Source organism: Gopherus evgoodei, chromosome 10 (genome assembly GCF_007399415.2).
Source record: "Gopherus evgoodei ecotype Sinaloan lineage chromosome 10, rGopEvg1_v1.p, whole genome shotgun sequence".
Lineage (NCBI taxonomy): Eukaryota > Metazoa > Chordata > Testudines > Testudinidae > Gopherus > Gopherus evgoodei.
The window spans coordinates 25,975,576-25,999,459 of record NC_044331.1 but is presented as its reverse complement, the minus strand read 5'-3'; the positions used below and the strand labels follow the sequence as shown (position 1 = coordinate 25,999,459).

The following is a 23,884-nucleotide window of genomic DNA, read 5'->3' as shown; positions in this document are numbered from 1 at the left end:
AGTTTGCGGCCATCTTGGATGAAGGCAAGAAGGTCGCACGCACATCCTTGCAAGCCTCTTTGGACGCTGCAGACTCGGCTGCCCATACCCTCGCGTCGGGAGTAACGATGCGTCGCATCTCCTGGCTGCAGGTTTCCGGCCTTCCGCCGGAGCTCCAGCATACTATACAGGACCTTCCTTTCGAAGGCCAGGGCTTGTTCTCTGAAAAGACAGACCCCAGACTCAAGAGTCTGAAAGATAACCGAGTCATTATGCGGTCCCTCGGGATGCACACTCCCGTGACGCAGCGTAGACCCTTCCGGCCACAGCAACAACAACAGCGCAGGCCGTATTCCCAGTTCCACCAGCGGCAGGCCCTTAACAGGTGCCGCGGCAGGAATGGAAGGCGCAGGCATTCGGGGAACCAAGGGGGGCAGAACCAAGGCTCCTCTAAGCCCCCGCCTGGACCTAAGCCTTCATTTTGAAGGTGCGCCCGAGGGCGCAGTAACAGTTTCCCTAATGGATCCTTCCCCCCCGTTTTCCAACCGCCTTTCGTTTTTCTTCCCGGCGTGGTCCCAAATAACATCGGACCGCTGGGTCTTAAGCACGGTGCAGACGGGATACCGCCTGCAGTTTGTTTCATTTCCTCCTTCCCGCCCCCCTTCCTCGTCCCTCTTCAGGGACCCCTCTCACGAGCAATTCCTTCGGCAGGAGGTGCAGACGCTCCTCAGCAAAGGAGCTATAGAGGCGGTTCCGGAAAACGAGAAAGGCAAGGGGTTTTATTCCCGCTACTTTCTGATCCCCAAGGCCAATGGAGGCCTCAGGCCTATCCTCGACCTGCGAGAGCTCAACAAATACCTGGTGAAGTTGAAGTTCCGCATGGTATCCCTGGGGACCATTATCCCATCCCTGGCTCCGGGAGACTGGTACGCCGCCCTCGACATGCAGGACGCGTATTTTCACATTGCCATTTGGCCACGCCACAGACGTTTCCTCCGCTTCGTTGTGGGGCCTCTTCATTATCAATTTGCAGTCCTCCCATTTGGCCTGTCCACGGCCCCGAGAGTGTTTACAAAATGCATGGCAGTTGTTGTGGCGCATCTTCAGCGCAATCGTGTCCACGTGTTTCCTTATCTGGACGATTGGTTGATTCGGGGCACGTCGGAACAACAAGTCTACAGCCATGTCCGCGTGATCACCGGCATGTTCGCAAGTCTGGGCCTCTTGGTAAACGCAGACAAGTCCACCCTGATTCCCACACAGAGGGTGGAATTCATCGGGGCCGTACTGGACGCCACTGTAGGCAGGGCCTTGCTGCCTCTGCAGCGGTTCCAGACCATGTCGGCGATCGTTCAACGTTTGCGGACAGCCCCATTGACGTCAGTGCGAACATGTCTAACCCTGTTAGGCCACATGGCGGCTTGCACCTTTGTGACCGATTACGCGCGGCTCCGCATGAGGCCCCTCCAGTTGTGGCTCATCAATCATTACAGGACGACAAGGCAGCCGCTAGACATGTTAGTCACAATCCCCCAGAGGGTATTAGATTCTCTCGGCTGGTGGCTAGACCAGTCCGTGTTATGTGCGGGTCTCCCTTTCCACCCCCCTCAGCCCTCGGTGTCCCTAACAACGGATGCCTCAGATCTAGGCTGGGGGGCCCACCTAGGGACCCTGAGGACGCAGGGCCTGTGGTCCCAGGAGGAGGTGGGGCTACACATCAACATGCGGAAGTTGAGAGCGGTCCGCCTTGCTTGTCAAACGTTCTGTCATCAGCTTCAGGGTCGCTGTGTCGCCGTGTTCACTGACAACACGACGACCATGTACTATATCAACAAGCAGGGCGGCACCAGATCCTCCTCCCTGTGCCACGAGGCGATACGACTCTGGGACTTTTGCGTAGCCCACTCCATTCACCTCAGGGCTTCCTTCCTCCCCGGAGTACGGAACACGCTGGCGGATCGATTGAGCAGATCCTTCCTGTCACACGAGTGGTCCCTTCGCCCGGACGTCGCCCTCTCCATTTTCCGGAGGTGGGGTTATCCCCGGGTGGACCTCTTCGCGTCCAAGGGGAACAGGAAGTGCCAAGCGTTCTGCTCCTTTCAGGGCAGGGAGCCCGGGTCGATAGCGGATGCCTTCCTCATCCAGTGGTCGACCCACCTGTACTATGCGTTTCCCCCGTTCCCTCTGGTCCACAGGGTCCTGCTGAAGGTGCGCAGGGACAGGGCTCACGTGATCATGGTGGCCCCGGCATGGCCCAGGCAGCACTGGTACACCATGCTGCTGGACCTGTCCGTAGCTGACCCAGTTCCCCTGCCCCTTCATCCAGACCTGATTACCCAGGAACACGGGACCCTCTGTCACCCAGACCTGCAGTCGCTGCACCTAGCGGCGTGGCTCCTGCGTGGCTGACTGGCTCTGAGCTGCGCTGCTCCACGCCGGTGAGGGAGGTGCTCTTGAGCAGCAGGAAACCGTCCATAAGAGCGACATATTCGGCCAAGTGGAAGCGCTTCTCCTGTTGGTGCGTGGAGAGAAATCTCCGCCCTATGGAAGTTTCGGTAACCGACATCTTAGACTACATTTGGTCCCTCAAAGGGCAAGGTCTGGCCATATCGTCATTGCGAGTCCACCTAGCAGCTATCTCCACCTTTCACCCGGGTGCGGATGGTCGCTCCGTTTTTTCTCACCCAACGGTGTCTAGATTCCTTAAGGGGCTGGAACGTTTATTCCCTAACGTCCGTCCCCCTGCTCCAACCTGGGATCTTAACCTGGTGTTGTCCCGGCTCATGGGGCCCCCCTTTGAGCCGTTAGCTACTTGCTCCCTGCTTTACCTCTCTTGGAAGACTGCCTTTCTAGTAGCTATCACCTCAGCTAGACGGGTGTCGGAACTCCGGGCTCTTGTGGTGGACCCCCCATATACGGTCTTCCACAAGGACAAGGTGCAGCTGAGACCACACCATGCCTTTCTCCCCAAGGTGGTCTCGGCCTTCCACGTCAACCAAGAGATATTCCTCCCGGTTTTTTTCCCGAAACCTCACTCCTCAGGCAGGGAGCAGCAGCTCCACTCGCTTGATGTCCGTAGGGCTCTCGCATTCTACGTGGAGAGGACCAAGCCCTTCCGCAAATCCCCCCAGCTTTTCGTAGCAGTAGCAGACCGCATGAAAGGGCTTCCTGTCTCCTCCCAGAGGTTATCCTCTTGGGTAACGTCCTGCATCAGGACCTGTTATGACTTGGCCCATATCCCTACGGGCCGTGTGACTGCGCATTCTACCAGGGCGCAGGCGTCGTCGCTGGCTTTCCTCGCCCGTGTGCCCATCCAGGAAATCTGTCGGGCAGCGACCTGGTCATCGGTCCACACCTTTGCTTCCCACTACGCCCTGGTCCAGCAGTCGAGAGAGGATGCGGCCTTCGGAACTGCAGTGCTCCATGCCGCAACTTCTCACTCCGACCCCACCGCCTAGGTATGGCTTGGGATTCACCTAACTGGAATGGATGTGAGCAATCACTCGAAGAAGAAAAGACGGTTACTCACCTTTGTAACTGTTGTTCTTCGAGATGTGTTGCTCACATCCATTCCACACCCGCCCTCCTTCCCCACTGTCGGAGTCACCGGCAAGAAGGAACTGAGGAGCGGGCGGGCCGGCAGGGTTATATATTGGGCGCCATGGCGGCGCCACTCCAGGGGGCGACCTGCCGGCCCGCTGGAGTTGCTAGGGTAAAAAGTTTCCGACGAACGTGCACGCACGGCGCGCACACCTAACTGGAATGGATGTGAGCAACACATCTCGAAGAACAACAGTTACAAAGGTGAGTAATCGTCTTTTATATCAGCACTGAAGATATTTCAAGACTTCCATTTTAAACTTTAACGTCTGTTTCTTCTCTGAGTGTTCATCTACACAGATTCCATTCTTGGTGCGTATGCACTTCATGCACATGAAATTGGATTCTTTTGAATAGCAATGTCTCTCGGGTCTGTACCTGTGCCGACTGCCAGGATCACAGCAGGCTCTGATTCCCACCCCTTTGTCCTGAGCTGGTGACAGAGAGCCTCTGCTAAGGCTCCATCTTCCAGAAGTTTTAAGGTGGAGTCCCATACCAATCGCTTGGCATGCAAATCCAAGTTGACATCAGTTGTCCTTTCCTATTCCAAGAACATTGATGCCGAAATCTATAGGAAGACAGTCTTGGTGCCAAATATAGTGGTACCAACATTGCCAGCACCATCCACATAGGCACTGGGAGTCATGGCATTGAGCACTCTCATACTAAGACCCCTTTCCTCAGCATAGACTACCTACTGTCTAGGTCAGCACCACTACCATACGTGGTACCAAGACCTTTCTGTGGGACTGGGACCAGATTCTCCTTTCATTGAGAGGGTATGGGAGGTCATTACCAAACCACCCAACCAAGCTTCCAGTTCAGATTCTGGTTTTAGTAAGGCTGTTCTACGGTCCATAAGTAGGCCTCCACTTCCCCATGTAGTGCTGTGGCAATTGCTTGTTACTTGTCAACAGTGGAATGGGTACACAGTCTTTCAGAGAATGAGAGATAACTGTTATTTCTTCTTCAAGTGATTGCTCATATCTATTCCAGTTAGGTGTGCGCATGCAGCGTGCACGTTCGTCGGAAGATTTTTACCCTAGCAACACTCAGTGGGTCGGCTGGGCGCCCCCTGGAGTGGCGCCGCTGTGGCGCCGGATATATACCCCCTGCTGACCCAGCTGCCCCTCAGTTCCTTCTTACTGCCTGTGTCGGTCGTTGGAACAGTGGAGCGTGGCTTAGCTGATCTCCACCTCTCTAGCTTCTCGTAGTTCTTTCATTGTTATTGTGTATATAGTTCAATTTTCTATATTTCTACTTAATTTTATTAGTTCTTTAACATAGTTATTGTATATAGTTAAGAGGGGTTGGGGATTAGCCCTTTTCCCCTCACCCGGTGCTGGGGCCTATGCCCGGTTCACCGAGTTTCAAAACGTGCTCAGCTTGTCGCAAGCCGATGCCAACAGGAGATCCTCACAACTCCTGCCTTAAGTGTCTGGGGGAATCCCACCTCGCAGACAAGTGCCTCATCTGCAAGGCCTTCAAGCCGCGGACGAAAAGGGAGTGGGACTTCCATCTCAAACAGCTCCTGATGGAGGCAGCCCTTACCCCTCCGCCCTCAGCACCGAGCGCCGGACACTCTGCACCGGGGAGAAGTGCATCTTCAGCACCGGAGCGCACCGGCACCGCGAAGGCCCCTCGGCACCAACCGTCGCCAGCCCAGAAGCCTGCCTGGCACCATGATCTCTCCCTACAGGTCAAGAGACACAAGACTCCTGCGACGCCTGTGCCTACGTCGCAGTCAGAGCACCCGCCTAAGTCGGACCACCCAGCACCAACAACTGCCACAGCACCGACAACTTCAGCGCCGTTGATTCCGGCCTCGCAAGAGCCATCGAGTCCAGTGCCTGACAGCTCCCCGACACAGGCCGTGGTTGGGCTTATTGTTCCCTCCATGCCGGAGACATTCTCTACGGTAAGGGAGCTGATTGCCCTGACAGACCCTGTGCTGCCTCAACCCCCGGCACCGCCAATGCGGGTTATCCAATCAGTAGGCAAGCCTGCCCTGCTGAGACCATCCTCGCTCGGCACTGCCGAAAGTCACCCGACACGATCGAGGTCCCGCTGGCGTTCTCGGTCCCGACGCCACTCGCAGTCCCGGTACCGTTCTCCATCTCGGTACTGGTTGTACTCACAGCACTGTTCAAGATCGCGCTTGCCAACCCAATACTCTTGGCACCGATCCAGCTCCCGGCACCATTCACGGCACCGCACCTCTCCCAGCCGCTCTTGATGTAGAGTTTCGAGGTCCCGGTCGACCTCCCGGCACCACTTCGGTCGCAGGTCCTGGTCTCATTCCTGGTACCGGTATGGCGCCCTGTACCGTTCTCCGGTGCCGTGTGGAGATGGATCAACCAGACGCAGAGACTCTTCCCAAGTGGTTTCAGCTCCTCCGTGGCCGTCTCGCCACACATCAGTATCATCACACGCGGACAGTGCCTCCTATGCACACGACCGTGATTTGGATACTCACAGCCAAGTCTTCCAGAGACCCACGGCCCAGACCAGGGACCTCATCAGTGGTCCTTCTGGACACCTTGGGCATATCACCAAGCCCAAGGTGGACCCGCAGTGACATCACACTCCGTTCCATCGGAACACCGGGTGCCAGAGGCCACTGTCAGCCGCCCCCCTCCTGCAGGTACGGAGGAAGCTTCCATCCACGCACCAGACCCTCAGGTCCCACCGGTCCCTGACGTCCCCCATGATCAGGAGACCGTACAGGACCCACTCGTCCTGGTCCTTTCGTCTTCCTCTTCCTCGGATGAAGCGGTAGTGGGGACCTCCTCATCGGGCCCACCTCCAATTGACCTCAGGGCATACCAGGACCTCCTGAGGCGCGTCACCCTGAATATAAACCTCCAGGTGGAGGAGGTTGAGGACCCCGTGGTAGATATACTGTCAGTGGATGCACCAACTGGAGTGGCTTTACTGTTCATTCGATCGATTCAAGCTAAGGCAGATATCATCTGGCAGTCTCCGGCATCTATTCCGCCCACGGCCAGAGGAGTGGAACGGAAGTACATGGTGCCCTCTAAGGGGTACGAGTACTTGTATGTGCACTCTGCTCATTGGTCATACAGTCTGTAAATGAATGGGAGTGCCATGGCCAGCAAGCCCCTGCCCCAAAATCTAAGGAGGCTAGGCACATGGATTTGTTGGGCCGTAAAATCTACTCCGCGGGGGTTCTCCAACTCAGGGTGGCAAATGAGCAAGCCCTACTTAGCAGGTATAATTACAACACCTGGGAGGCGATAGGGAAATTCACAGAGCTGGTCCTGCAAGACTCCCGCCAAGAATTTAAGGCACTATTGGAGGAAGGAAAGAAGGTGGCAAGAACTTCTCTCCAGGCCTCGCTGGACGCTGCCGATTTGGCAGCCAGAACTATGGCCTCTGGAATCGTCATGAGGCGTATATCATGGCTTCAGGTGTCAGGCCTGCCACCTGAACTTCAGCACACTATCCAGGACTTGCTATTTGATGGCCAGGGTCTTTTCTCCGAGAAGACAGACCCTAGGCTACAGAGTCTGAAAGATAATCGGGTGATTATGCGTTCGTTCGGGATGCATACACTACAGACTCAACGAAGATCCTTCTGCACCCAACCTCAACGCCCTTACACCCCGCCTAGACGAAGACAGGACTTTGGCAGGAGGCGAGGTCTAGGCAACTGCAGACGACAGCCTGGGCCTCAAGGGGGTCAGAATAACGGTCCCTCCAAGTCAACGATGGGATCCAAACCAAACTTTTGAAGGTGCACCCAAGGGTGGTGTACCAGTTGTCTCCCAGGATCCTTTTCAGTTTTACAACCGCCTTTCCCCTTTCCTCCCTGCGTGGACCAAATTAACCTCGGATCGTTGTGTCCTATGCATGGTAGAATTCGGATACCACCTCTAGTTTATTTCACTCACTCCCTCCCTCCCAACCCCCCTCCTCGTCCCTCTTCAGGGACCCCTCTCACGAGCAATTCCTCTTGCAAGAGGTATGGACTCTCCTTGCCATGGGAGCTATAGAGGAGGAACTGAAGGACTTAAGGGGCAAGGGGTTCTATTCCCGGTATTTCCTAATTCCCAAGGTGAAAGGAGGCTTCAGGCCTATCCTAGACCTGCGAGGACTGAACAAGTTCATGAAAAAGTTGAAGTTCCGCATGGTATCCCTGGAGGCAATCATCCCATCTTTGGATCCCAGAGACTGGTATGCCGCCCTCGACATGAAGGATGCATGTTTCCACATTGCCATTTACTCTCCGCGCAAACGGTACCTCCAGTTTGTGGTCAACCATCAGCATTTTCAGTTTACGGTCCTTCCGTTTGGCCTCTCTGCAGCCCCTCGGATATTCACAAAATGCATGGCTGTAGTCGCTGCCTCCCTCCGTCGTCGTCGAATACATATCTTCCCGTACCTTGACAATTGGCTCATTCGGGGGACCTCTGACGCCCAAGTCACCAGTCATGTGGGCATCGTCAAGAACCTCTTCATGCGACTAGGCCTGATGATCAACCTAGAGAAATCTACTCTAGTGCCCACGCAAAGAATAGAGTTCATTGGGGCCATCCTGGGCTCCAATCTCGCAAGGGCCAGTTTACCACAACCCCAATTTCAGGCAATAGTATCAATTATACAAAGCCTTCAAAACTTCCCAACAACTTCGGCTAGCACTTGTCTCGGCCTCCTCGGTCACATGGCTGCCTGCACATTCGTGACCAAGCATGCCAGACTACGTCTGCGTCCCCTTCAAACTTAGCTCTCCTCGGTTTACCGCCCAAGCAGGGACGCCATAGACATGGTAGTCACCATTCCCCCGAGCATCCAAGCTCCCTTAACTAGTGGCTGACACTCTCCCTGGTGTGTGCAGGACTGCCGTTCCATCTGCCACAGCCCTCCATGACCCTAACGACGGATGCATCATCTCTCTGCTGGGGTGCTCACCTCGGACATGTTTGCACTCAAGGCCTTTGGTCGTCTCAGGAGCTAGCGTTACACATAAATGTCCGAGAATTAAGAGCAGTCCGCCTGGCATGCTAGGCGTTCCAGTAACACCTATAGGGCCGTTGTGTCTCAGTGTTAGTGATCCAACTGTGGGACTTTTGCATAGCCCACTCGATAGACCTAGTAGCGTCCTTTCTCCCAGGAGTTCGGAACACTCTGGCAGATCAACTCAGCAGATCCTTCCTGTCTCACGAGTGGTCGACTCGTCCGGACATTATACATTCTGTCTTCCGGAAGTGGGGATTTCCCCACATAGACCTCTTCACTTCCCACGAGAACAGGAAATGCCAGAGGTACTGCTCCTTCCAAGGTCTCTCCCGGGGTTCAATCTCGGACGCCTTCCTGATTCCGTGGAAGAGCCATCTACTTTACGCCTTTCCACCATTCCCGTTGGTTCACAAGGTCCTACTAAAGCTCTGCAGGGACAGAGCTCGCCTGATCATGATCGCCCCTGCGTGGCCCAGGCAACACTGGTACACCATGTTGCTCGACCTGTCGATAGTCAACCCAATCACCTTGCCTCATCATCCAGGCCTCATAACTCAGGACCACGGCAGGCTTCACCACCCAGACCTGCAGTCCCTTCATCTCACGGCATGGCTCCTGCTTGGCTAACCCAGTCAGAGTTACGTTGCTCTGCCCCAGTGCAACAAGTACTCCTGGGTAGCAGAAAACTTTCCACTCGGTCTACGTATTTGGTCAAGTGGAAGCGTTTCTCCTGCTAGTGCGAAACGCAAAATGTTACTCCCATTGAGGTCTCGATCCCTACCATCCCGGACTACCTCTGGACTCTCAAACAGCAGGGCCTAGCGGTATCATCGAGGGTGCACTTGGCAGTCATTTCTACCTTCCACCCAGGAGAAAATGGCCACTCCGTGTTTTCACACTCTATGGTTTCCAGGTTCCTTAAGGGCTTGGAATGCCTATACCCCCAAGTACACCGCCCTGCCCCTACCTGGGACCTCAGCCTAGTCTTAAACAGACTTATGTCTCCACCATTCGAGCTGTTGGCAAGTTGCTCGCTGCTATACCTGTCCTGGAAGACAGTTTTCCTCGTAGCCATTACATCAGCCAGACGAGTCTCCGAGCTTCGGGTGCACACAGTGGACCCACTGTATACAGTCTTTCACAAGAACAAGGTGCAGTTGTGACCACACCCAGTGTTCCTCCCTAAAGTAGTATCAGCCTTTCATACCAATCAGGACATCTTCCTTCCGGTCTTCTTCCCGGAACCGCAGTCATCACGACGGGAACAACAATTGCACTCCCTAGATGTCCGTAGGGCGCTCGCATTTTATATCGAACGGACGAAGCGCTTTCGTAAATCGCCTCAACTCTTTGTTGCAGTGGCAGACCAAATTAAGGGACTACCTGTCTCCTCCCAGAGGATCTCCGCTTGGGTGACGGCATGCATTTGCACTTGCTATGACTTAGCTCATGTTCCCTCAGGCCATCTCACCACACATTCTACCAGGGCTCAGGCTTCATCTGCTGCCTTCCTGGCTCACGTACCAGTCAGGAAATATGTCGCGCAGCTACCTGGTCCTTGGTCCACACCTTTGCTTCGCATTATGCTCTGGTTCAACAGTCTAGAGATGATGCAGCATTTGGCTCAGCAGTTTTGCATTCTGCCACATCTCACTCCGACCCCACCGCCTAGGTAAGGCTTGGGAATCACCTAACTGGAATGGATATGAGCAATCACTCGAAGAAGAAAAGACAGTTACTCACCTTTGTAACTGTTGTTCTTCGAGATGTGTTGCTCATATCCATTCCAAACCCGCCCGCCTTCCCCACTGTCGGAGTAGCTGGCAAGAAGGAACTGAGGGGCGGTTGGGTCGGCAGGGGTATATATCCGGCGCCATGGTGGCGCCACTCCAGGGGGCACCCAGCTGACCCATTGATTGTTGCTAGGGTAAAAATCTTCCGACGAACGTGCACGCGGCGTGCGCACACACCTAACTGGAATGGATATGAGCAACACATCTTGAAGAACAACAGTTACAAAGGTGAGTAACTGTCTTTTACCTTACAATAATGATGGTTCTTTGAGATGTGGTGTCCACCCAGATTCCATGACTTGTTCCCCTTCCCCACTGATTGGAGTCTTTCTCGTATTGGATGCTTATTGGTGATGTAAATGAGTGAGGGTTGCAGCTGCCACGCCCTTTATGCCCTCATTTACAGTGAGTGAGAAGGTACTTAGGTCCTAGGCAACCCCCCGGACTCTTCTGTTCAAAAGAATCTGATCTCACTCTCATGGGCTGTGTGCTTACCAAGAGTGGAATATGTGGCAACGACAAATCTTGAACCACAGTCACTATAAGGTAAGTAACCATTCTATAGCTTAATATCTAATAAAGTGTGTTCTGCCTAACTTCCAGAGTTGGATCATTTTGATAATGAAAGACTAGTGACCAAATACTGACCGCTGTATCTAACATTCTCAGGCTTGATCTGCTGTTTCCAGATTTTTAGGTCACATAGCAAACTTGAAGATTCATATTATTTTGCAAGAGATTTGAAAAGTTCTACTGCAGCAGGAGCACCTGCTTGAAGACTGGAGAATCAAAGCAGTAGCCCAAACATACTCATATTTTAGAGAATACAATTATACATGAATTGATCTTGTGCCTTGATGAAGTACTAGAGTTTATCTAATCTTTCACCCTATGCCCATCATGATTAGTACTTTAAACAAGAGTACCTGCCTTTATTGGGAGGGAGTAACTTGTGGTGGGCAATCTCCCATCCTGCTGATGGAAAAGGAATGGCACTGAAATTGGCAGGGGGAGGGAGTAGGTACTGTCCATTGTTCTTAGCATGTGAGGATGCTGGTTAAAGTGAATGAAAGAAAATGGGGGATTCCTCAGCTCCAGCAAAGATGTGGAAGATGGGAGTATCCCATAAAACAGAATAAAAAATACTTTATTCTTTGACCAAATTTTTCTTGTTTGTTTTGAAATTTCACTCTTGTTTGGATCACTTCATCATTAGGTGCACCTTCCAAAAAAATAATGAGTTGTGCCTCACTTTTGAAGTCCTCAAATGTAATTCTTCTGTCTTCAATGTTGAAGGAAGTGATTTGTCTCTGTGGGCTTAACCAGACAAGTATAAGTAGTTATTCTGTTTACAGTGAGTTAAATGAAGACCTCAGTCTTTATTCAGTTGGATTGGGTATAAATATGGAACATGCTCTGTCTGTTTCAAGTAAGTCTTTTTTATATTTTCCTTTTTAGGATAGTGAATATTACAATTCTCTGAGATGGATTCTTGAAAATGATCCAGCAGAATTGGATCTTAGGTTTATTGTTGATGAAGAACTCTTTGGACAGGTTTGTATATTGATGTTTTGGCTGTTCTACTTTATATAAAGCAAAACATTTGTACAGTGGAACTGAGTGGGTTTCTCTGTACAATACTTAAAAATAGGATAGATACACGTTCACTTCAAAATTGTGTTGGGCTGTTCACTCATGCTTCTTGCTGTGGCTGGTACATATTCACTTAATGTTTTGCTAAAGTAGTTGTAATTTGAGAAATGCCTGGGAAATGGCTGTTTCAACAAAGCTTTTGACACAATAAATTGTGCTTTTGACTGAACAGCAGCTACCATTTTTAAAATACAGCTGTTGTGGTAAATGCTTCTGCAGATTAAAATTAACATTCTAAAATGTCCTGTCACTTAAGTCTTAATGAAAGCTGCATCCTTGTGATGGTTCTAGAAGTCCTGGAAATGAACAGAGAGATTTTTAAAAAATACTGTTAGAAGTAGGTTCCCTTGACAAGTGTGAACATACTTCTTTGAGTTACACAAGCAAAAATATGGAACTAACTTTGTTAGTGGAGGGAATCTGTGCAAGACTTAAGTAATGTGGATCTACCACTGGTCTTGCACAGAAATCCCAGTTTACAATTGTTAACCAGATATAAGCACACTAGTAGGTTTTATGGTTCTGTGGGGGCATGGCCTTAAAGTAATTAAGATTGCAAGACAGGAAAATAAAAATTTAGATGTGTAACAGGCTGAAAACTCAGGCTGTATTCTGAGGTTCTGGTAGCAATAAACCACTACGTAGCCGATGTGTGTCAGTGCACTGCTCACCAAAAATGCTGTAACTGTTTTGTAGGTGTTTTTCTAAGAAATCTTGAGGAAAAAGTTTGGTTCAGTGCAGATTGTGAAGTTAGTAAAAATATACAGTATTACTGAAAACTTGTGTGCAAACTTCATGATTTACTGTACTTGAGTCAGATAACTGAGCTGCTACATTGCAATCTGGCACCGCTGAATTGTGTATGTATGCGTAATATAAAAAGGGTATTTATTCAGGTGGCATAAGAGAGTGGTGCTATCTATCATAGTTTTCAGATTCTTGAAGAATTAACTGAACTAAAAAAATACTCTGTGTTTAAACTTGCGTTCTGTTGAGCACATACTTTGTGTAAAAGAATGTTTCTTGTTTAGACCCATCAACATGAGCTAAAAAGTGGTGGATCAGAAATAGTTGTCACCAACAAGAACAAGCGGGACTACATTCAGTAAGTAGTTGGACCGTCTGTGGAATATACCTCACCTCATTCCAGTTTCTCTAAATACAGGGTGGTCTTTGTATTGTTTCATTGAGTTTCTGATTGTCTTGAAGCAAGCTGTAGTCTTGACGTGGTATGTGCATTGTTTGTACCTGAAATATTCAATTTTATTTTACAGTCTTGTAATTCAATGGAGATTTGTGAGTAGAGTCCAGAAGCAGATGGCTGCCTTTAAAGAGGTATTAATTTCTAAATACATTGTATCATTTTTAAATCTTTCCTATCCAATATTAAGAAAAATCTTTTGGAACATAGCATCAAGCTCCATAGGCTGGGTTGCTATGACTGTAAAAGAGTCAGAGCGATCAGATATTTGATGTATGATTTCAGCTCTGAATTATTTTAATGATACTATTGTTAAGACTTATCAGCTTTTTCATTATATATCTCCTTTCACATGCCTAAAAATTAACTTCTTGTCCAATCCTGAACAATCCTAGTTGCAATACAAATGATTTTTTTTACCAATTCTGAAATCATTCTTTACACTTTCGTTACTTAAAAAAAATAAAATTAAGTTTACTGGAATTAAGTGACTTTAACTTTGTTTTTCTCCTCTTTATACAAATGGCACTCTGTAAATCACTAGTCCAGTGGTTCCCAAACTGGTTTGGGAACCATTGGTGGTCCATGAAGAGCTAGCTGGTCAGATGATGTTGACTTTCCTGACTTTCCAGCTGCTGAACAGTATTATAGGCTAATAAGCAGATACATGTACTTTTCCATGTGTAGGAAATTACTATATTTGCCACAGGGATGTTGTGATTGTGAATGAGTCTCTGTACTAAATGAGAGAGATGGTCATGAGTTGGTCTTCTCAGATTCGGCCTGCTCTTTTTAAAACAAAAAACCACCCTGTACCCTCTGAGGAAATTTAAAGCCCTGCGTTATTACAAAGTTGGTATGGTTTTCAGTAAATAAGGATGAGACTGACTGACTGGGCATAAATATTCAACAGCTGTCTCATTGACTGAGCGCATTCTATCCTGTTAATTGAATGAAGCAGGAGTCTTGTGGAAAATAATCTGATGTAATTAGACTAGCATAATGAATATGCACAAGGGAGCAGAACTTTTTACCCAACAGAAGTAGAATTGAGATTCCTGGATTCTATTCCTGGTTCTGGGTGTCTCATGTAAGACACTTGCGTTCTATTCGTGGCTCTGCCAGAAATGACTCTGTGCAACTTGCCAGATCCTTCATTGTATCCTCTGTGGAATGGGAGAAATTATTTGCCAGCTTCTGAAGCCAGAAATATATGGCCTTGACAAGTATTGATGGATAAAAATGGAGAGAAGTGGTAATGTCAGCATGAGCATGCCTAGTGTAGCTGGAACAACACTGAAACTGTTTCAGTTTGCATTGGAAGCCAGATCTGTTTCCAGGAATGATGGAACAGAAGGTTTTCATACAGCCACCTTTGCACCCTGACGTCTCAGGATCTGCATGAAGTACAGCTTAGCAAGACCCAAAATTGTGGCCCAGGTGTTTTGAGAACAGTGCTGTATTTAATGTAATGCCTTGTCTGTAGCTCTTGGAACGTGGAGATCTAACTCTTAATGGAGGGGGAAGGGGCAGTTTAAAATATAACTTGGTTTTCAGAATTTTTTTCTATATTTTAGGGTTTTTTTGAACTAATATCTCAAGATCTAATCAAAATTTTTGATGAAAATGAACTAGAGGTAAGTGTATCATAGAACAGGAAACAAATTCTGCTGGAACCATATTTTGTTGACTTACACTTTGGTATTTCTCATTTGCGTAGTTACTAATGTGTGGACTGGGAGATGTGGATGTGGCTGACTGGAAGCTATATACAAAATACAAAAATGGCTACAGCATAAATCACCAAGTTATACAGTGGTTTTGGAAGGTAACAACAAGCTCTAACTTACTATTTATGCAAAAAATCTACATTTTTAAACTGTTTATCAGCTGTAAAGGTGTATCATTTGTTTAATAGAAAAAAGTAAATATTTGTACATTAATGCTACAAACAGGGAACATAAGAACTAGAAATGTATGTTTAAGAATATAATACAGTATCAATATGTATCCTATTCAAAAAGCTGTATAGGCTGCTGGGGTTAAATACATTCACTGTAACTAATCTGGCGTAATTACACTAAAGAGTTATTAAACTCTTGTTTAAGTTACAGGAATCTGTCTGCTTGTTTATAACATCAACAAATTTCAAAGAAAGTAGGGGCCAAATCTGGGTGGGAAGTATTTTAACTGCCTTCTGAGTCAGAAACCCTGCTGTTACTGTGCTATTTAAATAATTGAAGGTGAAAAAAGTTTCAACCAAAATATGTAGACTTCATGGCTTTTAAAAGCATGCAGAGAAATAAGATGTATTTATTATAGAAAATAACAAGAATTAGGCTACCCTTAAGATGTAGGAAAAACAAGTAAATAGTGTATCACAAAATTGCTAACTAGTGTAACATTAAAAAATTGAACTCTTTCAACTAAGTCTCTTAAATATAATTGCCCTGTACAGGCAGTGTTAATGATGGATTCTGAGAAGCGAATAAGATTACTTCAGTTTGTCACTGGCACATCCCGTGTACCTATGAATGGATTTGCTGAGTTGTATGGTGAGTTCTTATAGTGCTATTCACCCAACTTGGTAACTGGGCTAATCAACATAAAGAACCATTCTGTGAGTCTCTAAGTATTACTACTTCGTCCTGTAGGTTCAAATGGACCACAGTTGTTTACGGTTGAACAGTGGGGCACCCCTGAAAAACTGCCAAGAGCTCATACCTGGTAAATATTCTCTTCACTTATGTAGATTTTCATGTGTTGAGAAGTAACTTTAATCAAAAAGACTTAAGAGTTTTTTCTTCTTTTTTTCAGCTTTAACCGCTTGGATTTGCCTCCATATGAGTCATTTGAAGATTTATGGGACAAACTTCTCATAGCAATTGAAAATACTCAGGGTTTTGATGGGGTTGATTAGGCCACAGAATTCAACATGCTATGTTGTTCCAGTGCTGCGATTTCTTTTCAAAGGTTTACAGACAGTTTAAGTATTTCCAGGGAACCTACTGTTCATTCAGTTATTTGACTATTGAACTTTCATAGTGTAATTTGTAAAACAAATAAGTGTTAAAATTCACCAACGCTCTTAAATACGTTTTCAGTAATATATATTTTATGAGTGCCCACAAAATGTATAGTGGGTAGCTTAACCCTACCAATGCCTCAAAGAGTAAAATGTCTTTCAACAATTACCTCTTCTACAGTATTTGCCAGATTGTCCTACATTAAACTACTGAAAGTAAAACTGTGAAACAATGTTTGCAAGTGTACATTTGAAACATTGCTGCTCTCTTGAAGAGTAACTGAAATGATTAAACGGTTTGAGGAAATTCAGTATAATGCAATATCCTATTCTGTGCTGCTTCAGGCTGTTTACGACAGATCTGCCCAAAGCACCTTATTGTTTAGTATATTGACTAAAACATTGGAAAGCATTTGCATTTCTTACTCACATCAGCTTGCAGAATATTAACTGACTTATATAAGCTTTTTTTAAGAATTCTGTTTCAACTTGCTTTTGTTAAAATGCAGTTTGACAAAACCAGGAACTTTTGTAAGACACACTTGAGTAGCATATTTCTGAATTGTAATAAGAAATTATATTCTTTTTGTCTGAATTCATATGCTATCATTGATTTCTTGAGTTTTCATCACGTTTTTGATAAATGTTAACAATGGATAATATTTCAGTTCAGCCTTTTGCAACAAAATAAATCTTAAAGCAGAATTTGTCTGAATACCACAGAGTATTAACTAAAACTGACAGTTAAATGCCTTTGTTATCCATTCTTGCAGTCTTGCACAACAAAACAGTAAGGACATGTTTACAGGGTTTTATGGGCCAAATTCAGCCATCTGATATGTGCAAACTTTACTGACATCAATGGGAATTGGGCATATGAATCCAGGAGCAGAATTTGGCCCTATAATATGTTTACAGGTTATGCTAGTTTCTGTATCTGCATTTTTATATTTTTTATTTCTTCTCTGTTAGTCTAGAAACCAAATTTGTTAATATGGTATAACCAAAGTCATAGCCAATAATGTGTAATTTATTGTAGGTCAGCTCTTCTTATAAACTTAGCTTGTGTTTTGTACATGTGTATATTTTTGATTTGAGTGTCAGCACTGGTTATTTTGGCAAGTGCTGGTTAAAATGATTATCAAACTGAATTCTGAAAAAATGTATAAGGTTACATGCCTGGCTTGCTTTAATTTGAACATTTTGTTAACCAGTATGATCTCGAGGCAATTATAGTACATAGCTTTGGCCAGCAATTTTTTATTCAGTCACTGTCTTTTAAATATGCAAAAACAAAAATGTAGGTCACCTCTATAAAGACATGTAAATTATGTAACACATGTAATAGGTCTTAAGGGGTATTTAAAATCCCACTTTGTTTTATTCTTTAAATTGGTCTTTAATGCTGAATATTACATGTAAATAAAAAGTAACTTATACAAAATCCTGATAATCTAGATGGAGTTTTGTAAAATTTGAAATGATATATCAGTAATTCTGTATAGATTTGAATGTAGCAGTATTCGTTGCATAGTTTAAAATATAAAATATTCACAAATAAAGATCCTGAAGCAGTAAATAAAAATTTATTCTAATAAAGAAATTGATTCATTGAATTCAAATTCAAGCCAAGAAGCTTAAAGAAGCACCTGGTTGTCAGTTCAGATTTGTTAATGTATTGAGAAGACCTATGACTATCCTCCTCCATTCCCAAGATGTACACAAATAACTTGGATGGATAATTTTCACCATTAATTGCATGACTAGGTATGGAAGCATTACGCATAGGAAGATTTTAGGGTGAAACTGTGGTTCCACTGAAGTTTTGCCATTGACTTCAAGGGGACCAGGATTTAGTTAGCCCTTAATCTTAGAAGGATATTGGACTAAATGAACCAAAGGTGTAACCTGGTTTGACATTTTCTGGTCACCTAGAAGAACACAATCTGTTCTGAGCTTGAACAAAGTTTTAATACACACTGTGGGAGCAGTAGTGACATCACATTTAAACTTGTAGTAGATACTGCAGATCAAGAATGCAGAAGTGTCAATAAACTAAACTTAAATTAAAACATATTTGATTCATTTGAATTTTCCATGTTGATTTTGTATGGATTGGGTGCATATGCACAGAATGACCCTTCCAAAATGACTACTTTTTTTCTTTTTTCTTTTTCTTTTTTTTTTTTTTAAATACCTTGTCTCACTCTTTTTGGATCCCTTTAGCAAAACACAGCTACAATATTTGGCTCACACATTATAGCTGCTAAATTGGACAATAACAATTAGAAGCAAGTACCCTTTTTACTCTTTATTTTAAAAGTTACTGTTAAATACCTCAGTTCCATCTTGTATTTATAAATATGGACACTATTTTCACTATGTAAGTTACTATGAACATGTTTTCCAACCAGAAATTAGTTGACACAATGTGTCAGACAAAGCAGATATTTTCTGCATATGGCTTAGGCCAGTGGTTCTCAACCAGGGGTACATATGCAGGTATGTAGAGATCTTCCAGAGGTACATCAACTCATCTAGATATTTGCCTAGTTTTAAAACAGGCTACATAAAAAGCACTAACAAAGTCAGTACAAACTAAAATTTCATACAGACAATGACTTGTTTATACTGCTCTGTGTACTATACACTGAAATGTAAGTACGATATTTATATTCCAATTGATTTATAATTATAAGATTAAAAATGAGAAAATAAGCAACTTTTCAGTACTGGTGTGCTGTGACACTTCTGTGTTTTTTGTCTGATTTTTGAAAAAAAGTCATTTTTAAGTGAGGTGTAACTTGGGGACTTCCTGGAAGGGGTACAGTAGTCTGGAAAGGTTGAGAGCCACTTACTTAGTCTGACAGTGTTTATGCGTAGGCTTTGCTATGACAGATTTATTTAATGAGACAATGTTGAAGGCAAGAAAGTAGGACATCTTCTTCCAGCACAGAAGTTCCAGCCTAGGAACCCAGCCTAGGATTTTCCGTGCAAGCCACTCTACTGCCTCTATCACAGGTCAAGAGTTGCAGATGTTCATGGAGCCAGTACTAACTCAGTTGCTGGCTATGGCAGTTACGATGCCTTAGAAGCTCCCATACATGTGTCCGTAGTTGACTGTCCCCCCCAGACCTGAATTTAGCCCCTTTTATTTGTGTGTCCTTCAGACTCATTAGGGTCCCAAAAAGTGTTGGTGATCCAAGCAAAGGATGTCAATATTCTTGTTTGTTTCATTCTGGTGAAAGGCATAACTAGCAAGGAATGTTACTTAATCCACAAAAGTAAGTGACTGAAGTGGTGGCTGTTGTTGGCATACTCACTCTCAGTAACTTTTTTAAGATGATAATGTTAGACAAAAATCCTCCTGCAGGACATCACAGCCTTCTGGAGGGTCAATACAGTCCAGAGGCACTTCAGGCAGTGCAGTTTCTCCCTCCAAGTCCCCTAGTTGGCCTTAAGAAGTCCCACTGAAATACACGGAAGTACTTTAGCAATTTCCCGGGTGGTGGTGTGTGACAGGTAAGGTAATGGGATACAACCCAAATTTTTAAGCAATAAGTTGTGGGAAAGTATCCTTTGTTCCTTCCTGCCTAAATATTATTTACAATGCTGTCAATGTGCTCTACCATTCCTTTTGGTATTCACTTCCATTTCCAACAGTTACTGAAAAGTACTATATACCCCAATTGCATCACTTGCTCTAGCACATATCCTTAACATCAAACAAAGCAAAGTTAAAATACATCCAACTGTCATATGTGGGGAGTTGCCAATCTATTGCCAGAGTGTGAGGTCTGTCATAAACAGATGGTCAAGGGTTAATAGAACAGAAGTACTTCATGTCTCTTTTGCCTGTAAAGGGTTAAGTTCAGTGAGCCTGGCTGTCACCTGACCAGAGGACCAATCAGGGGACAGGATACTTTCGAATTTTGAGGGAGGGAAGTTTGTGTGTGTGCTGTTAGTTTTTGGTTGTTCACGCTGGGGACTCAGAGGGACCAGACGTGCAACCAGGTTTTTCTCCAATCTCTCCGATACAGGCTCTTATAAGTTCAGAATAGGTAGATACTAGGTAGATAAAGCGAGTTAGGCTTATGGTTGTTTTCTTTATTTGCAAATGTGTATTTGGCTGGAAGGAGTTCAAATGTGTATTTTGCTGAAAGGATTTTAATTTGTACTTACATACTTAGGCTGGGAGGATATTCCCAGTGTCTATAGCTGAAAGACCCTGTAACATATTCCATCTTAAATTTGCAAAGATAATTTTTACTGTTTTTTATTTCATTAATTAAAAGCTTTTCTTGTTTAAGAACCTGATTGTTTGTTTTTTTTATTCTGGTGAGGCCCCAGGGGACTGGGTCTGGATTCACCAGGGAATTGGTGGGGAGAAAGGAGGGAAGGGAGAGAGAGAGAGAGGTTAATTTCTCTCTGTGTTAGGATTACTTTCTCTCTCAGGGAGAGTCTGGGAGGGAAGGTAGATTTTCCTCTGTTTCAAGATTCAAGGAGTTTGAATCACAGTGATCTTCCAGGGTAACCCAGGGAGGGGAAGCCTGGGAGAGACAACAGTGAGGGAAAGGGTTTACTTTCCTTGTGTTAAGATCCAGAGGGTCTGGGTCTTGGGGGGACCAGAGTGTACCAGGCACTGGAATTCCTGGTTGGTAGCAGCGCTACAAGTACTAAGCTGGTAATTGATCTTAGAGGAATTCATGCTGGTACCCCATCTTCTTGGGCGCTAAAGTTCAGAGTGGGGAATTATACCATGACAAGGTCACTATTAGTCTCTTAAGGTGCAAGCTTGACTAGAGAAAGCGAATCCTTGAAGAAACAACTCCCCTCCCTGAGTGACCAAGCCTAACAGAGAGGGGAGTTAGACTGCAGAGTGAGGGAGAGAGCACACAACTGGATAGGCTCACAACCTTGGCCACTATGCTCTTATTGTGCTAAACATCACCAGCATAAATACTTTGTGCAGAAAGTGCCATGGGCTTTTGGTGTTCTTGTTCAAACAGGGCATCTGTCTCAGCCCTGAGACCCATATGTGGAATAGATTTCACTGTAGTTAAGTCTTTATCCTCTGGAAAAATTGAGTCAATCCCACTGTAACAGAACTTGTGGTTCTCTTCGAGTGCTTGCTCCTAGGGCCCCTCTCAGCTCCAGGAAGCCCCTTCACCTCCCCTGTGGTGGGTGCCGGGGGGCTGCCATCATGTGTAAGCTTCTCCCCTGCTGCTGCTTCTCATTGTAGCTTCAGTGGGGGTGGGGGATAGGGCTGCCCCTTGCCTATTGTGGGGCAGGAGTGGGGGTCCTGTGCTGGTGGAGAGTCCCACTGGAAAAGGGAAAGGGAAGAGTCTGTCCACAGTGGACGGTCAGGGTCAGGGTCAACCTGTTTGGGAGAGCACTAAGACCCTGTGGTGGCAGTTGATGCCAGGAGCTGGGGCAGTGCAGCACGCAACTGCAGGGGACAGCGGCCGAGGGTGCAGGCAGAGATGCTTAGTGGAGGTATGTGGGGGTGGCAGGTGGGGCTGGGGGAGAGACTTGGTCCCCAACATTGGTGGAGCCTGTCCCCCATGCGCTGAATAATTCTGGCCCATGGGCCCATATGACTCGCCACCCCTGCCCTCAAGGGGAAAGGATAAAGACCAGGTGCAAGCAAGGTCCCAGGCCAGGCAACTCTTCACCCCTGTTAAGAACTCAGGCCAAAGTTCCAACTGAGCAGTGTAGCCCAGCCTGCTCCCCACTGGCCACCCTGGATAGTGGCAGAGGCCTCCGTCAGCTCCGGGTACCATCCACACCAGAGGTCCTGCAGGTGGTGCAGGAGATCATAACCCTCCTGATGCTGCCTACACTGGCTCCAGTGGTTCCCCAGTCATGGAGTAAAGCTGTGTTTGGACTGCCACGGTCCCCACCTCAGCACCAGCCACCACACCTCTGATCATGAAAGGCAGGTGCAGCACAGCCCTATTCAGTCCCCGGACCTTGGGCACGGGCAAAGACACTTGAGGCACAGCTCGTCGGTGACCAGACACAGACCTCTGGAGGCATATGCCCCCTGGCAGGAGTACCAGTTTTGTCACCCCTCCAGAGATCAGTCATGGGGTTGATGGACTGTTGCCGATCCCTTCAAAGTGCATCACCATGTCCAGGTGCTTCCCAGCATCAGGGCTGTTCTGATTCACAGTTCCACTCCTCATCCTGGTACCATTCGTCAAGCGTGAGACATACGTTGCCAGCTTCAGGCCATGACAAATCCATTGAGCACTGCCGGTCCCGAAGACCCCCTTCCAGATCAGACTCCAGGAGGAGTGAGTGGCACTGGTCCACTCTGTCCTGGTCACCTGAGAGTGACCATTCAGGATCCAGCCCTGGTTCAGAACAAGGTTCCCTGATAGTGAGCCAAGCTCCGATACCAGTGGTACCACCTACATCATCGGCACTGGCCCCATGGCCTCAGGCCCAGTGTCCGGCACTGTGGTACCCATGGAACCCAGGGAGGTTCACCCAGGCCACCCACTCAGTGTCCAGAGCCTTAGAGATATCAGCTGCGTCTCTCTTCCACCCTCTGGTGCATGAAGCCTCGGACGCAAGGACCCCGCAGGTCCAAGAGGGAGTAGGGGAGCAAGCCACTGGATCACCAATGGTTTTGGAGAGCCCTACGGCACTGGCATCTTCCTCGTCATCACCAGATGAGGCTATTAACAGGGTCTCCTCCCCTGGTTCCTCCGGATGATGCTAAACCACACCACGAACTATTGAAGAGGGTCACTGCCAACCTAGGCCTTCAGGTGGAGGAGCTAGAGGAGCTCTTGGACTCTCTTTAATGTCCTCTGCTCCACAGCACCAGCCCGGGTGGCTCTGCCCCTTAATGATGGGATCTCAAAGATCACCAGTGCCCTGTGGCAAACACCTTCCTCCCTGGCCCTCATCTCCAAGAGGGCTGAGCGCAAGTACTTTGTGCCATCCAAAGGCCATGAGTACCTGTACAATCAACTTGCTCCCATCTCCGTAGTGGTAGGGAGCAACACAGGGAGCAACAGGGTCAACCTGGAGCTACCCCTAAGAATAAAGACTCCAAGAGACTAGACTTATTTGGGCATAAGGTGTGTTCATCCTCTAGGCTCCAGTTGAGGGTGACCAACTCTCAGGCTCTCCTGAGATGCTATGACTTTAACATTTGGCAAGCCATGTCCAAGTTTGAGGGCTCCCTTCCTGAGGCTTCTAGGAAGGAGTTCCGGTCAATCATGGAGGAGGGCACGACTGCGGCCAGAGCAATGCTCCGGGCGTCACTGGATGTAGCAGACACTGCCACCTGAACTATGGCTGTGGCCCTTGCCATGCGCTGTGCATCCTGGCTACTCCTCTCTGGTTTGTCCACAGAGGCTTAGCAGTCAATGCAAGACTTTCTGTTCGATGAGCAAGTCCTGTTTGAGGAATAGATGGACAATAAGCTCCACAGCCTCAAGGACTCCTGCACAACCCTTAAAACATTGGGCCTGTACGTTCCCGGCCCTGCTCGCAAGCAGTTCAAGCCACAGCAGCCTTAGGGCCAGGGGAACCACCCTAGCCAGGAGTATCCCCATAAGAAATCCAGAGGCTACAAGTGGTGTCCTAGCCACCAGCTCCTGCAGGTTTCTCAGTCCAGTTTGATCCATAATAAGC

The 23,884-nt window shown here is 47.0% G+C and overlaps 1 protein-coding gene across 3 annotated transcripts in view; it reads left to right on the top strand.

The window, feature by feature from the left end:
• Window positions 1–18,815, top strand: part of NEDD4 (NEDD4 E3 ubiquitin protein ligase) — a 121,523-nt gene extending 102,708 nt beyond the window's left edge. The window contains exons 18-25 of one of the 3 annotated variants that reach the window (XM_030578592.1): window positions 11,811–11,906; window positions 13,037–13,110; window positions 13,280–13,340; window positions 14,784–14,843; window positions 14,927–15,034; window positions 15,665–15,761; window positions 15,861–15,933; window positions 16,024–18,815. In XM_030578592.1, the coding sequence (XP_030434452.1) occupies window positions 11,811–11,906; window positions 13,037–13,110; window positions 13,280–13,340; window positions 14,784–14,843; window positions 14,927–15,034; window positions 15,665–15,761; window positions 15,861–15,933; window positions 16,024–16,126 (672 nt within the window). In that variant the 3' untranslated portion in view covers window positions 16,127–18,815. Of the gene's footprint in view, window positions 1–11,810; window positions 11,907–13,036; window positions 13,111–13,279; window positions 13,341–14,782; window positions 14,844–14,926; window positions 15,035–15,664; window positions 15,762–15,860; window positions 15,934–16,023 lie in introns of those variants that run through there. The other 2 variants (XM_030578594.1, XM_030578593.1) reach the window with 2 other exon arrangements.
• Window positions 18,816–23,884: the final 5,069 nt, after the last annotated feature.